The following is a 15509-nucleotide window of genomic DNA, read 5'->3' on the forward strand; positions in this document are numbered from 1 at the left end:
ATAGCTATCAGTTGCTACCACTAGCGACAATGCCAAGAGAGCTACCAATCCATTAAATCCATATGTGGTAGCTACCGAATTATTATGCGGTTGCTACCATGTTGTAGTATGTACTAGTGTCATACAACTTTATGCATATTGTATCTTGACTTCTTATCCTATGTGTTGAAATACTATGCACATATGCAAGTTGTTCACATGATGATGCATGTATGTTGTATGCAAACCTTGGTCACATTCTTATCTAAGCTAGACACAAAAAGTAATGGAAGGCAATGACCTACCTAGACTCCTTCATTAGATCTCAAAAGTGGATCATGTGAAGCTTGTGGATTCAAGATTAGGATTCTAGCCATTTGAAGAGTGGTAGGCCCAAAAAATATTTTCTTTAGGCCTCTCTCTCCTTGCATCCCAAGAAAACCACCCTTGGTCCCTTAATCACTCCTCCTCAGTGGCCCCTTCAATTTCACCCTCACATTGCCATTTCACCCTTGTTTGCCTCCTTTCCCCTTAAAATTTTCCCTTATAGCCTCCTCTCCTCTTTGACTTATTTGGCACATCGTTACTAGACTGTGATGGATTGGGAAAAAAAAACTTCTACCGTTTTACCTCTTTCTCCTTTACTCATTCCCCTCTCATGTAGCTTTTATTCCTTCTATGAACCCAAACTCTCTCTCTCTCTCTCTCTCTCTCTCTCAGGTGGATTTCCCTCACCTTTATTCATTCCTTGAACTCAACCTCCACTCTAATTCATTCGCTCCTTCTCTACCTTAGAGTACTCAAGTACATCTTTATGAAAAATATGATAAACTTTTAAAGTGTATATATTTAAAATTAAAAAGATATATTATATTTCTAAAGATATAAAATTCAAAACTTTACTTTAGTAAAGTCTTTTATTAAGTATGCCTAAATTAAATACCCTTTACTCTTCCTACAATTATTTCTTGAGAAAAGTAACCAATTCATTATTTAATTTCATGTATTTCTATCGATGCAGCCAGATAACTTCACACTCCATCTCACTAACTCAAGAACTCAAGATTCTCTTTTACAAATGTCTTATTAAAGTAAAATTATTCTTTTCCCAAGAAATACACTGGGTTTGTATATTTACGTAATCACGTTATTTTTCTTATGATGACGTATTTCCTACAATCATCTTGTTAATATGTGTGCCAATCTTATTGACTAAAGATGTAGAATACCCCCCTTTGAATTTTGTTAAGGGTGTGGACTACCCCCCTTGGATTTTTATGCTCTAATTTAGAATTTCTCATTCAAGCAATTTATGTACATTTTATTACTCTAACCTATTTTCAACCATGAACAAAAATCTTTTTTATCAGTCTTAAATCGATCTAGTTGATTCATCTTTCTTATGGTCAAGTTCTTAGGTAAAGCGATAACAAGCCAGGGAATACAAGCATTACTCGTCTACCCAAGCTCAACTTTATTGTTCGAACAAATAGTTGGTTTGGATGGTGGCAGGTAAGTGGACCCTGACCTCGGAGCCTGGACTATACCTGACGCATTCGACACTGTTGTACTAATTCTTTGCTTAAGTTTGCAAGCTCAATTTAAAGAAAATTTATATTGAATTAATTCATAATCATAGGATTATTTTAAGCATGGTTAATTCATAATCATAGGATAATTTTAAGCATGGTTAAATGTTTGTCATTGGAAATATTTTGAGTCCCTCTCCTTTGTTTACTAATATTTACTGATTTATGTGTAGAAACATTGGTTCCGAAAATTGGATTATGCATATGCTAATGGCATCACTTTTATATCACTTTTGACACTTATCATAGAGATCCCTTTTTCTAGCATTTATTATTAGTTGGAGTTGCTACCATGGACTACAACTCCCTCTCTGCACTCTCCACCCCCATCTGTTGATTTTGAAGATATTCTACCATGGATTTCCACTTCCTGGCTGCACTCTACAATGAACAAAAATCCTCAAAGACATGAACACCTCTCAATGATAAAAACCAACAAAAGTGAATAGAAATCACTCAAGAACTTTGAATCTCAATCTAAAACTAATATATGAGGAAGCATGAGCGCCTAAAAAATGCCTATAGAGAGCTAGACCTAAGCTCTAATACCATGATAAAGTATGAGTGCCTTAGGATCTATGGAGTGCTTTATATAGTCTATGGTGAATGAAACCTTTGTGCAAACATGATGAAGAGCTAGACTACACAGAGCACATGATGGATCTATCACAGTGAGGCCAACTACGCACAAATGAACAAAAGCTTGCTAGCCAAACATATAGACACATCAAAGAAAAATCTCAAGATTTGGTGATATTTGAAGTCAAACTAGCTCAGTAGACATCAACAAGTAGCATTGACATGCAAGACAATCCAACCTATGCACATGCAACATGACCTGAAGGATCTTCATCACTCATGACCGGTACATGACTATGGTTGTCTCCATCATCCTTAGCTCATCACCACAAAGTTTTCCCTTTAGACCCTAGGACACTAGAAATCTAACATGGAAGATAGGGTAGGTTAACCTACATGGGTCAAGATAGGATGAGATCACTAGTCAAGATTTTTCCACATGGTAGCCTCATCCACAAGCGCCACATCAATAGACATGCTAGTAGTTTCCACATGGTAACCTCATCCACAAGTGCCACATCAATAGACACGTCAGTAGTTTGGTCAACATGCCACATCAACACATATAGTTGGCATGTGCCACCTAAGCACATAGTGTTGCATAGGTATAGATTCACATAGCATGTGGACACATAGGCCACATCATCGGATAGTGCCACATTATAAACTGGACCTTCTCTTGCTCAAAACTTTGACAAGCCATAACTCTTGATCTAGGAAAATTTACCCGATTATCCAAAAAGTAAAAAGGGTCTATTTTTTGAGCCCTATGTGCTCATCATATCAATATAATTGCCATTGTATGCAATTAAACATTACCAATATTGAAATAAATCAACTAGTAATTAGACACTACCACCTGTTCATCAAATGGCAAAGCAAAGCATGGATGCACAAATCACTATCATAAGCATGCCAAAAGCACAACTACATGAGATAAACCTAGCATTGATACAATTCACATGTGAGAACAAAGCATCATCATGCATCAAGCTACATCGAGCAAAGAGGAGAACGCCACCGCTAGAATGTAAAAGAAGTAAACCTTACCACATTTAGCCCATGTTTTGTAAAGTTCACTAAATTGAGTAGACCTTAGTTTTAGTTACAATGGTACTAAATTCAAGGCCTTTTGAAAGTCCACAAAGAAATAATATACTCTATAAGGATTCCTCTATGATGGATCTTGAGGGTGGAGTCGTGTTCCAATATGGATCAATCTTCTCTAAAACTTGCTTGTATAGTCACTTCCATGCCCATGTTCTTAACGTGCTTTCATTAATGTGTGTCTATGTGTGCGTGCACGCACGCACACACACACACACATGCATGCACACACACACACGCACACACACACACATGTATGTATATATGTAAAAGTATGTATGCAATGCTTTTCTTCAAGAGACCCCCCTTAAAACAAGAGTGCCTAAGTGGGGTCACCTCCAAATAATAGAGGCCTTACAAAATTCATCTCGAGCATAAGGGTTTTAGTGACCATAGCTCCTACCATCCTCATCCTTGAGAAATGATAGCCTAAAATGATATCCTACGATCCCCACCCTTGAGAAATGGTATCCTACCATCCTCACCCTTGAGAACTGATAGTCTAAAATGGGCGATCGTACTCTATACTTAGCAGAGAAAATTAGCCATAACTTCATAAAATGGTTATTTTGATGCACAAACTTTACTAAAAATATCAAAATCATGCCTTGCCATTTGATTTGATATGCTACATGATTCAATTTGGATTTGTCAATCATTGCCAAAGTTTTGTTGTTCTTTGCTGATAAACATAGATTAAAAAAAAGAAAAAAGAATGTCATGGTGGCTGAGCTTTTTGTCTCAAACAAAAATGAGTGCCTAATTTTGAGCATTTCCCTTTTAAAAAAACACATACATACATGCATGCATGCATACATACATACATACATACATACATACATGTGGGGGGGGGGGGGTGTCTATGTGAATGCTAGACTTACTACAGGTTTACATGGTGTTGCTACTGGGCTTTATGGTCATTGTATCATGCTCGAAACTCTCATCTCCATGGGTTTTCATATGTGGATCTTTATTGTTTTTTCGATCCTCCTTGCATCGTTCCCTTCTTCAGGATGCGTACGCACAAGGAAATCTTCCTCTTGACGAGTTAGAACCTTTCTTTCACTATTTTCAGCTTTGAGTAGAACTTGCTCCTCTTTGGAGCAGCTTTGAATGTAAATGAGTTGGATTCATAGGGCCTGCCTGAGTGGGATGTTGTTAATTGTCTTACAATTTGGAGCTGTCAGTGTTGTTACTAGAGATGCGTGGGCTTCCCATCTCTCTCAAAGACAGTACCAAAAGAAAGGCAATCAGGTACAAAGAAGAAGAAGAACTGACATTCAATAAGAGGAAAATAATTAGGCAAATTGAGGTGATAAAATTCCATCTGCTCCTCCTGCGGAAAATAGGAGAGATGAGCGCATTCTAGCCAGGCTGTACAAATCTTGCAGCACAAATTGTTCAAGCTTCTGATCGATACTCGAGAGTTCTCAGACTCTTACCAGAATTTGTAAGTTGCAAGAGTGATAGCCTATGAAAGAGTGGATTGTTGAAGCAACAACCTTTGGCGTAGCTGGCTCAGGCTCTCTACTCACGTACGCACCATGGACAAGCTTCACACTGCCAACAACCTCCTCTTGGAGGCTTCACTGGCTGCAAGCGTAAGCTATGGTAGAGCTTCCCTGAGGTAGGCTTGCATTGTGCCATATACCAGCGGCTGTCCACTTCTGTTGAATTCCAGAGCAACAACATATATGAGATAATCTATGGCATGTTGCGTTGAGGTGTACTCTATGTCGACTAGCATCCAGGGGAGTTTAACTTGGCCTTCTTGTGTTGCCATTGCAGAAGCTCGATCATGCATTGAAGAAGACGAAGCAGGCACAAGGGCCATTACCTTGATGCATCTGCAAGCGAATGCTTGGTTTTCTCCATAGATCGACGTAAAAATCAGAACAAGAAGTAAGAAATTGTTGCACTGGATGACCGAAAACATATTAACTCATTAGGGAGCTGCTACGCTTATTGTATGGTGTGCAAGAATTCGTCCGTATTGCGATCGAAAGAGATGTTGTCTGTCACATCTTCCAAAATGCTCTTTAATGTCTTCTCCCGAGCAGAAATGTGGATGCACTGTCATGTTGGCTGTCAGAGGAGGAAGAACCAAATGCAGAGACCTGAGAATCAGAGCACAACCACTGCTAATCATGGAGAGCCAAAACAGGTGTACCAACCCATGGGTGACAAGAAGAACACCCATTACTAAAGAGGACAAGCCCAAAAAGGGAAGAGAAATAAAGAGACGATCTAAAGTCAACACACCAACCAATCACGGAATCTGCAAAAAAACACATCAGGAAAATGCTTGAAATTATTTTTGGCATCTCAAAGTAGAACCTTCACTAAGGCCTACCTATGGCAGGCCAAAAAAGTGAATGCTAGAGTCACCATATTGGAGGTTGCCAACTTTTTTAAGTGTCTAGACCAGCGTGGCAAATCATTTTTGTGGGTGGGTGCTTGCAAAAAAATAGAGTTGGGCGGTCAATTGAACCAATAGGAGGTAAGTTTTTTAACGATGGGTAAGCATCTAGTTACACACAAACCCACCCATGACTGAGCCTTCTGGTCCTACATGGAGTCCACATCCTACCCTTGGAAAACCCTTCTGTGAGCAGCCAAGATGGGGCGCCCTTCAAATCAGTGTGTTCAGGGTGAGGCAAATTACAAAACCATTGTTGGGGGGGCATGGGTGGGAGCTGAGAATTTTTAAAACCCAGAGTGGGCAGTTGGTGTGTAATCGGGTGTGGCCATTCAAAGACTGCCATTTGGAAGCCCACACGTTGGGCTGTACTTGGGCACCTTTCGCAACTTTGCTAAGCCAGTTTTGTACAAGCATCATGGTGACCCCTTACATTTTGCTTGATACGGCTTGCTAAGCTCGCGATGGCAACTCATCTCGCCATTTAAGCTACTGAGCATGCATCCCTCAGTTTCGCATGCCTTTCCCTTCGACAGCTCCTCTCTGGTTTTAGTCGCACGTCATTTTAACAACTCGCCTCCCTCAGGTAGAATATTCTTCACCATGAACTTGTCCTTCCTTTTTTCAGCGTTAGTGGCTAATGTCTTTCCTCGTGTGATCTCCTAAGAAGAAACGAATATACTTACATCTCCTCTCTCGTCTAGAACCAGATCACACACGAATCAAATACATGCAAGTAAATGGGTTGTTTGAACTATAACATGCATGTGAAGAAAGGTTTTTTGTTCTAAACTTTCAAGCTTCAGTGACTTACGTAGAATTTGATACGCCTGTGGGATGACGAGGGCCACATAAAATGTTCAACATGTCATTCCCACGTTTCTACTTTATCAGTCTTTAAATTATGGGATTGGTGCCTGGAAATTGCTCACTACCCCTCACATACCAACATGTAAAGCTTTAAGACTATGGAAATGAGGGAAATGAAGATTGCCATTTCAAGCCACTTGCATGTTATTTATCGACTGTTAAGATCTTGTGCTAAAGTTTGTGTTCTGATGGGATGCCGTTCAAAGTATGGATTTTTGATAGCGGGGTAACTACAAAGCAGACCTTTGCTGACAGTCTTGTTTCCCAAGCAATATGAGCAAATATGCTATCACAACAGCTATGAAGCATAGGAAACTACCAATAACAAGGATTGTCTTTTCTCTTCTTGCAGGATGTAGAAAGATCTAGAAGCCAACAAGCAAGTGCATTCCTTGATGGCCAGGATTGGACTTGATCCAATCATAGGAGATTTCATCATCCGCTCATGTGCATCTTGTGGGAGTTTGCTAGAAGCAAATGAAGTCTTTTGCAAGGTCTCAAAACCAACTCTGTGCACGTGGAATTCAAATATTTTAGCACACGCTAAAAATGCAGAAGGCAAGAAGGCTCTTGAACTGTATCATAAAATGCTTCAGCAAGGAATTAGTCCAGACAAAGCCACACACTTGGCTGTCCTGAAAGCATGTAGCAGCATAAGAGCCTTGGGGCAGGGCAGACTGATGCACAAACGGATTGTTAAAAGTGGACTGGAAGCTGATGTAGTGGTTGGGAGTACACTTGTAGACATGTATGCCAAGTGTGGAAGATTAGACGAGGCGCATAAAGTCTTTGAGAAATTAGCTCATCCAAACGTTGTATCGTGGGGTGCAATGATTGCAGGGTATGCCCAATACGGGCATGGTCTTACAGCCCTTGAATTATTTGAAAGGATGCTAAAAGGTGGTGTTAAGCCAGATAGAGTCATGTTTCTGTGCGTGTTGAAAGCATGCAGCATAGGAGCCATAGGCCAGTGTAGGCTGATACATAATAGGATTGTAAGCTGTGCACTTGAATCTGATATTACCATTGGGAGCACACTTGTTGACGTCTACTCCAAATGTGGAAGGTTACAAGAGGCGCGCACAGTTTTTGACAAGTTACCAAATCGTAATGTGGTGTCATGGAGTGCATTGATTGCAGGTTATGCCCAGGATGAACAGGGAAATATTGCACTTGATCTTTTTGAAAAAATGCAACACGAAGGTATAAAGCCAGGCAGGGTTGCGTTCCTTTGTATTTTAAGAGCATGTGGTGGCATAAAAGCTGTAGGGCAAGGCAGGCTGATACATGACCATATCATTAATAACGGACTTGATTTGGATTTGTCTGTTGGGAATACCCTTGTTGATATGTATGCCAAATGTGGGAGCCTGGAAGAAGCAAGAAGAGTATTTGACAAATTACCAACTCAGAGTGTGGTTTCATGGGGTGCAATGATAGCAGGATATGCCCAGCATGGCCATGGTTCTCAGGCGCTGGAACTGCTTGCGAAAATGCAACAAGATGGCGTCAGGCCAGACAGAGTTGCATTTATCTCAATTTTGAAGGCTTGTGGCAACCTAGAGGCACTAGATTGGGGCAGGCTGATACATTATCAATTTATTAGAAGTGGGCTTGAATTAGATGCCGTTGTTGGAAGCACTCTTATTGACATGTATATAAAGTGTCGGTGCCTAGATGAGGCATGGAAAGTGTTCAGGAAAATTTCTAGTCCAAATGTGGTATTGTGGAGCACAGTGTTAACAGGATTTGCCCAGCATGGCCATGGCCTTCTTGTTCTTCAACTGTATGATGAAATGCAGCAAGAGCATATAAAGCCAGATGTCGTCTTGTTCATGTGTATCTTGAAGGCATGCAGCAGCATGGGAGCTATAGGTCAGGGCAGAGTGATACATGAACATATAATCAGAAGTGGACTTCAATCGGACGTCGCTGTTGGGAGCACCCTTGTTGATATGTATGCCAAATGTGGGTGCTTAGAGGAGGCACGCAAAGTGTTTGAGGAATTACTAAATCCTAATGTTGTGTCATGGGGTGCAATTATTGCTGGATATGTGGAGCATAGGCAAGGTGTTCTTGCTCTAGAATTGTTTGAGAGCATGCAACAGGCAGGCATTAATCCGGAGAAAGTCACCTTTCTTTGCATATTGAAAGCATGTGGTGGCATAGGAGCCTTGAGGAAGGGCAAGCTGATACATGATTTGATAATCAAAAGAGGATTTGAATCAGATCTGGTAATTGGGAACACACTAGTCGATATGTATGCAAAGTGCGGGAGCTTAGAGGACACATCGAAAGTATTCAACCTTTTGTCGGATCAGGATGTGGTGTCGTGGGGTGCAATGATTGCAGGATATGCCTTATTTGGCAACTGCAGGCTGGCGATACAATGTCTCAAGGACATGCGACAACAAGGCTTAAAGCCAGATAGTGTGATATTTATCAGTGTTCTTAGTGCTTGTACTCATGCTGGCCTAGTTCAGGAAGGCTATCTCTTGCTAAAGTCCATGGCCAAAGACTATGGCATCACACCGTGTGTCGAACACTATAACTGCATCATTGACCTTTTTGGTCGAGCAGGTTACATGAACGAGGCTAAAGGTTTACTGCAAACTATGCCAGTCTTGCCAAATGCTATCAGCTGGATGTCCTTGCTCTCTGGCTGCAGAACCTATGGCAGCATAGAGTTAGGAAGACAATGCTTTCAGGAGATTGTCCAGTTAGACCCTAATGAAGCTTCCACATATGTCTTCATGTCAGACATCTATGCTGAGGCTCACATGTGGGATGAGGTGTCCAAAATTCAAGAGATGAAGAAATGGGCTGATGCATGGAAGGAACCGGGGAGGGCTTGGGTTGAGATAAAAGACAAGGTTCATGAGTTCATTGTGGGTGACAAAAGTCACCCACAAAATCATGATATGTATGCCAAACTTCATAGAGTGACTAGGGTACTAATGGGGGAGGTACAAATGGCATGATGTGAGCAATATCTGAAGTCTTCCATGGCATTCAAATCTCACCAGAAAAGTGGAGGGTGCATCCTGAGTGTTTACGGAGACAAGAGACTGCTTTAGGGGAGCAGGAATATGTTATCACCCAAGAGATGAGTTGCCTTTCTGAATTTACATTGCCAGGATCATGGTGGAGCTAAGGACACGAACTATGTAAACGCAGACAAGTTTTTCTGGCTTTCTATTGCCATGTGATCCTCATCTATGGAATAGCTCACAAAAGCTGAAATATGCGCAAAATTCCAGGCAAGGTACGGTAAGAAGAAAATTTTGCGGTATCTAAAAAACTGAGACTTGATTTCCTCCGCGGCTGCTCCCCTGGGGTGCTTTTCTAGGGATGTCTTCATTCTGTGTACAGGTATGCCACCAAAGGGTTATGCTCTTTAATTGAAGCTTGCATGAAAATTAGTTACATCATGCAAATACACATTGCCTATTAAGGTTGTTAACTTTGACAAGCGGTGTCTTGTTGATTATTCTTACACTAGGAGTATTTTAACGCCATACATTGGAGTTTCATGGTCTGGATTCGTGACAAGTTGATTTTCGGAGTGTTGACACTTGATATAGGTAGGCCAATACAGGTTTCTGTATAAATTGGTTAAATTTATGTTGCCATTCAAGATCACTCATGCTTACAAGCATTATCTCTCTGATTTTTTGTGCTTACAAGTGCAGACTTCTTGATTGCATGTTTTGGACGGATCTTGTACCATTTGAGTTTACAAGATGACATTTTAGGAAGAATAGAGTAGGGTGTTATGCTTTTTTATCTCTTAACGCTGCTACCTTTTTTTCGCAGATATTTGTGGAGGACTGTGGACTTTTGAATGGGCATCGCCGTGCAACATTGATCTTCATCATGAGATTCCTGATATACTAATTTTTGCAGGTCTTGCATGTTATGTCTGCCTACTTTCTGGATGGTGGATGTTGTAATGTAACATATAAATATTTGCCAGCTATGAATGCATACAACGTTATACAAATGTAGAATCATGAGCATCCAGTGCCAGGAAAACAATGTAAGAGAATTAGGATCAACTCCCCATCATAAGCCCCCAAATGAGGACAGCATAAATGTATGTATGTATGTATGTATGTACATGGGAGTGACACTTGTAGTGAAAAAGGGAGAGGGATGAAGAGGCTGTCATGTGGGCAGCACACATGCTGCCAACTAGACAACAGATGATAACCCAACAAAACAGCTAACAAGGCGGCTGATTGATGCAGCAAAAAGCGGGCAGAACAGAGCTGAGTTGATGCGCAGATGCGCAATCACAGACTGATGGGACTGTTGGCAGAGGAGCAGACTGAGCAGCTGACAGCAGAGAGTCACTTGACAGCAACACATACAACCAGACAGGCAGCTGGACATTTGGTAGTTGAAATTCCTGGATGGACAAATAAATTAAAAGGGAGACAAATATATGGCCCGTTCAAAGGCCTTTAGGGAGTATCTTTTACAATAGCAATCTGGATGTCTGATGTCTTACACAAATACGTTTAAGAAGAACAGAAGTAGAGTGTCATGTATTTGTAAGCTTTCTAAGGTTGCTTCCTCTTTCTTCCAGGTGATAGGTGTTCGATTGAAACCGAGGGCTTAGCTGTTGGTAATAGATATCTGTGCATGGACTTCGTGGGTAACGAGGGAGCCCATGTTGCAATGTAGATGAGTAAGTGTCAAAAGCCCATGCAGATATTTGGCTTTTAAATACACATTTTTTAGTGCATGAAAGAAGTCAAATTTTTTGGATGTACAAAGTGGCTCTTCCTAGTTGTTTATGCCAGTTGTGTTTTGCTATATGCCATACATTAGTCATTAGTTTTGATTCTATGTTCTGCTTCAGGTTAGTAATGTTGACGCTCACCATACTTGCACTATGTGTTATTATATCAGTCGATAGAGTTGTTCCCTGTTTGTGTTAGTTGTGCCATGCTGCTGTTAGTTCATGTTATCATTATTATTATTATTGGTTTGGCAAAACTATGAGCTTTTTGGTAAGCTTTGAAAAGGGATACAACTCAGTTGTCCACTAGGGTGCTATCAAGGGGCTGCTCCACAGGATTCTTGGCTGACTGCCTATAAAAAACCAAGAGCAGCCGTAAGAAGCCAGTTTGGAGGACTTTACAACCCTTGTATATGTCTATCCGTGATTTCGTAAAGCTTTGCTTACTAAGTTATTTTTATTTGCAAATTTCTCACTTACTTTTAATTTTGTCTAAAGTCCCTTATAGACTCCCTTTTTTCCTTTGTTCATTTGCTTGTTTTATAAATATCTCAATTTGTAAGATTGGATATATTCTAGTCTATGAAGGTATCTACATGTTCTGATGCCTTGCAAGAAATTTTCTGACCTGGCTTCTATATAGAGCGAGGTTTAGACAAGATAGCCATGAGAGTGGTTAGTATGGGGATCTTTGTATAAATGGATGATCAACTATGTTTGGGGGTGTGGATTTGTATGCGAGAGATTATGTTTATACAATGTTCTACACCCCCTGTTAGGTGCTGATGTTGTCGGTGGGGATGTCAAAGTAGCTAGTCCGTGCTATGCATGATGGGGCTTGTGGTTTTCAACATTATGAGTGACTATCATGAGATTGAAGCTGCACCATGCGTTGTGGCTTTAGATGATGTGTTTGGGCATGTTCTCTGGATTCATCTAGGTATATATTAAGGTTGGGTTTCCTAACCACCATCACAATGCACCAAGCATGGATGCTGGAGATGATCTACCAAGTGGCATCCTTGGGGAGAAGGGAGGTTATTCAAGGTATTGGGGCACCCCATTGATCTTCGCCTAATCACATAAGTATCTTGGATCAGGGACCCAGTCACAACCTTGAATTGAAAAACTTACTCCCTCTTCCAAAGCTACTACATTGAGGACTTTTGGTAGGCGTGCGAAAAATCTAAAAGGTGTGCCTTCAAATCTACTATGCTCTATAGGCAATGTTGGAGTGACGGTGAAAGCTACTAGTGCAGCCATGGCAAGTGCCATTTTATCTCATCTGTTCAAGCTAGGGCCTATAGGATAGACGTCCATAAGTAGCAACCTAGATAAAGCAGAAAATTGCGATGATTGATCACTGGACTATGAATGGGCTAAGAAGATGGAAAGATTTTGTATGGGCCCTACTCGAGAGAGAAACACGGATGCCTCTTGTCCCAGATCCCACCCCTATTAGGGTGCTTCCGTCTCCCCTCAGGTTGCGACCAGAGTTTCTCCAGATTTATTCTTGGATAGGGCTAGTGTTGGTATCCTTGCTGATCTTCGTGATGATCCCGGTCCTTCATCCGAGCAGCCCCCTCTTTCGTCCACTCTTCGGTCCCCATTCATTAATAGAGGGAAGGGGGTGGCTTTTGCCTCTTCACCCTTTTCGAGTGCGGGGATTGTACACACCCTAGCGCTAGGCTTGTTTCATAGGGACTCTTTTTTTTCCTTGGAGGATTTTGGTGGTGGATGAGTTTGTGCCCTTTACTTTTGGTAAGCGAGTTATTTGTATTCCTTTTGACAGGGCATCTCCTTCTTCAGGTGTGGGGGCTCTCTCCTTGGTGTATTTCCCTCCTCTTACTAGATCTTATGGCAATAGGGCTCTTTCCCAGGAGAGGGTTTTTAGCATTAGGTCGGGTAAGATGTTCCACCCTGCTCCCTCCTGTCGTGAGGATTCTCAACTAGAACACACAGGGCCTTGGTCGTGTGCCTTATCACCGTTGTATGCAGCTGATTCGTAATCAATCCCTCTAGGTGTCATTGGGGGATCTGTTGACATTGTTTTTATTCCATGAATACAAATTGAATGTTAGAGATTGTGCAAAGTTAGGTAAATTGCTTTTTCGACACACTTTTTGGTTGCTTACTTTGGGCACTAGGGGAGGAACTTGTATTCCAGCTTTAGATTTTTTTCTTCCCCTGGTAGTTGGACATTGTATCTTTATACTTTGAGAGTAGAGTGGATCATTCTTTTGATTGGGGGACGTAAGGTTGGTTTCCTTAACCTTTATGCTCCCAACAATATAAGGGATTCTGCTCTTTTGTGAAAAGAGCTTCTCTATTGGGCCCCCATTGCAGATTCATGGGTAATGGAAGGTGACTTTAACATGGTGGAGTTGCTTAAGAGAGGGCAGCATTCACTCTCTAGAGAGAGCAGCCTGGGATGCCATATTTTTTCTGTTTAGTGAGATTGGTTTGATGATGTCTTTTACACTCAGCCACAGTCACTCTCATATTTGTGGTTGAACAAGAGTCGCCCATTCGCATGCATTCATAGATTTTATGTTGATGATTGGGCAGTGGATAGAGGTGGCTCAGTATGCAATTATTCATGGGTTTCCACCTTAGATTACTTCGCGGTTGTTTTGACGGTTTTTGAGCCTTACTTAAGAGGATGCTCTGCTAGTATCAAAATTTTGGATGCCTTTTATGTAGAAGAGGAGCTTACAGAGGCAGCTTTGCAGATTTGGGTTTCTCATATGAGGGGGCAGTGCCCTCTCTCTCATTTGTAGCAGTAACCCTTTCTGATATTAATGATTTCTATTATTCAATGGCTAGTACCAGAAAATGTGAGATTCTCACAAAGGAAGTTGGTATTCGCTAGCATTTGGCATCCCTATAGAGGGAGGAGTAAAAACGGCCTACAAATGCTTGGATTTAGGAGCATTGTTGTAGCAAGGGCTCAACGGATACTATTAGATCAGAGAGCAAAGTATGCCTTTCATGCATAAGAGTCATTTTGGACTCAGATGGGAGGTAGAGTCAATAAACACTTTTTCTCTACTTTGGGCTTGATGCATAGTGGAGAGAGTGTTTTGCAGCTGATCGACTCAGATCGGGTGTTGCAGTCAGATCCTGATGTCGTCTTGCATATAGCTACTAATTTTTATGTCTCCCTACTCTGAGCTGATCTTGACACAGTGGCTAGAGATGATGCCATATATGCTATATGGTAGAGTATTCCCGAGTTGTTGAAACTAGATATGTGAGTCTCACTTGATGCACCCTTGAATTCAAGACTGCACTTTTTGCCCTTCATAATGCAAGTGCCTGGGCTTACACCTTTTTTTATTGCTTTTTGGGACTTCATAAGGCAAGTGCCTGGGCTTACACCTTTCTTTTTTATTGCTTTTTGGGATAAGATTGGGGACCTTGTCACTTCATCCTTACAGGGCATTTGGGATTGTGGAGTTAGGTCTGATTTGTGTAAAGAGGGTCTCATACATCTTATTCCAAAGGGAGGTTGCAGAAATTTTGGTGTCACAATGGTGGCCAATCACTCTTTGGGCAGTTGCTACAAAATTCTGGCTAAAGCAATTAGTTTGCATTTGCAGCCCATTCTTCGAAATCTTATTTACGATACATAAATGGGCTTTCTGCATGGCAGAAGAATGTTTGATAATATTTTCTTATTTTGGGAAGCTTCGGATTGGGCCTTACAAAGCCAGCCAAAGGTTGGCCATCTACTCTTGGACTTTGAGAAAGCATATGACAGGTTAGACAGGAAGTTCTTGGAGGGCATTGTTCTTTGCTTTGGATTTTCAGATGCATGGATTAGATTGCCTCCTTGTATAGATCAGCCCACATCCAAGTGCTTATCAGGTGAGTAAGGGAGAGAGATTTCAGATTTCCAGATCACCCTCTTTCTTTTTTTGTTTGGGGATGAAGCTATGAGTATTTTTTCGTAGATCTCAAAGACCTGATATCTTTGGGCTGAGACTTCCCTTGAGCCAAGAGGAAGATCTCTTCGACAGTGAGTTGGCGAATGACGCTGCAATTTTCTTAGATGCTACTCCTTAGACTCTCACTTCTTTCAGGGTAGCCTTGGATTTGTTTGCATTGCAGCAGGTGCACACATTAATTGGAATAAATCCAACAGCTTTTGGATTAGTGATGAGGACAGTTTGGATTGGGGAGTTGATATGGGTTTCACTTGGATTCGGAGTGTTGT

General features: G+C 41.2%; 1 protein-coding gene across 2 annotated transcripts; it reads left to right on the forward strand.

The window, feature by feature from the left end:
* The first annotated feature begins 4465 nt into the window (after positions 1–4465).
* Positions 4466–11209, forward strand: LOC147895433 (pentatricopeptide repeat-containing protein At5g27110-like). Of its 2 annotated transcripts, XM_087384313.1 has the most exons (6): positions 4466–4881; positions 5043–5156; positions 6896–9915; positions 10046–10127; positions 10360–10449; positions 10794–11209. In XM_087384313.1, exon 3 carries the CDS (start codon positions 6939–6941, stop codon positions 9522–9524), a length of 2586 nt encoding a protein of 861 aa, XP_087240439.1. In that variant the 5' UTR covers positions 4466–4881; positions 5043–5156; positions 6896–6938; the 3' UTR covers positions 9525–9915; positions 10046–10127; positions 10360–10449; positions 10794–11209. The 2 variants fall into 2 exon arrangements, with proteins under 2 accessions (XP_087240439.1, XP_087240438.1); XM_087384312.1 differs by lacking the exons at positions 4466–4881; positions 5043–5156 and adding an exon at positions 6034–6259.
* Positions 11210–15509: the final 4300 nt, after the last annotated feature.

The sequence above is a fragment of the Dipteris shenzhenensis genome, chromosome 13, assembly GCF_047967505.1.
Source record: "Dipteris shenzhenensis isolate YYH24624 ecotype China chromosome 13, Dip_SZ_1.0, whole genome shotgun sequence".
NCBI lineage: Eukaryota > Viridiplantae > Streptophyta > Polypodiopsida > Gleicheniales > Dipteridaceae > Dipteris > Dipteris shenzhenensis.

Bases quoted from the DNA above. Each gene is read 5' to 3' on its own strand.
- LOC147895433 (XM_087384313.1), top strand. From the start codon at position 6,939: ATGGCCAGGATTGGACTTGATCCAATCATAGGAGATTTCATCATCCGC.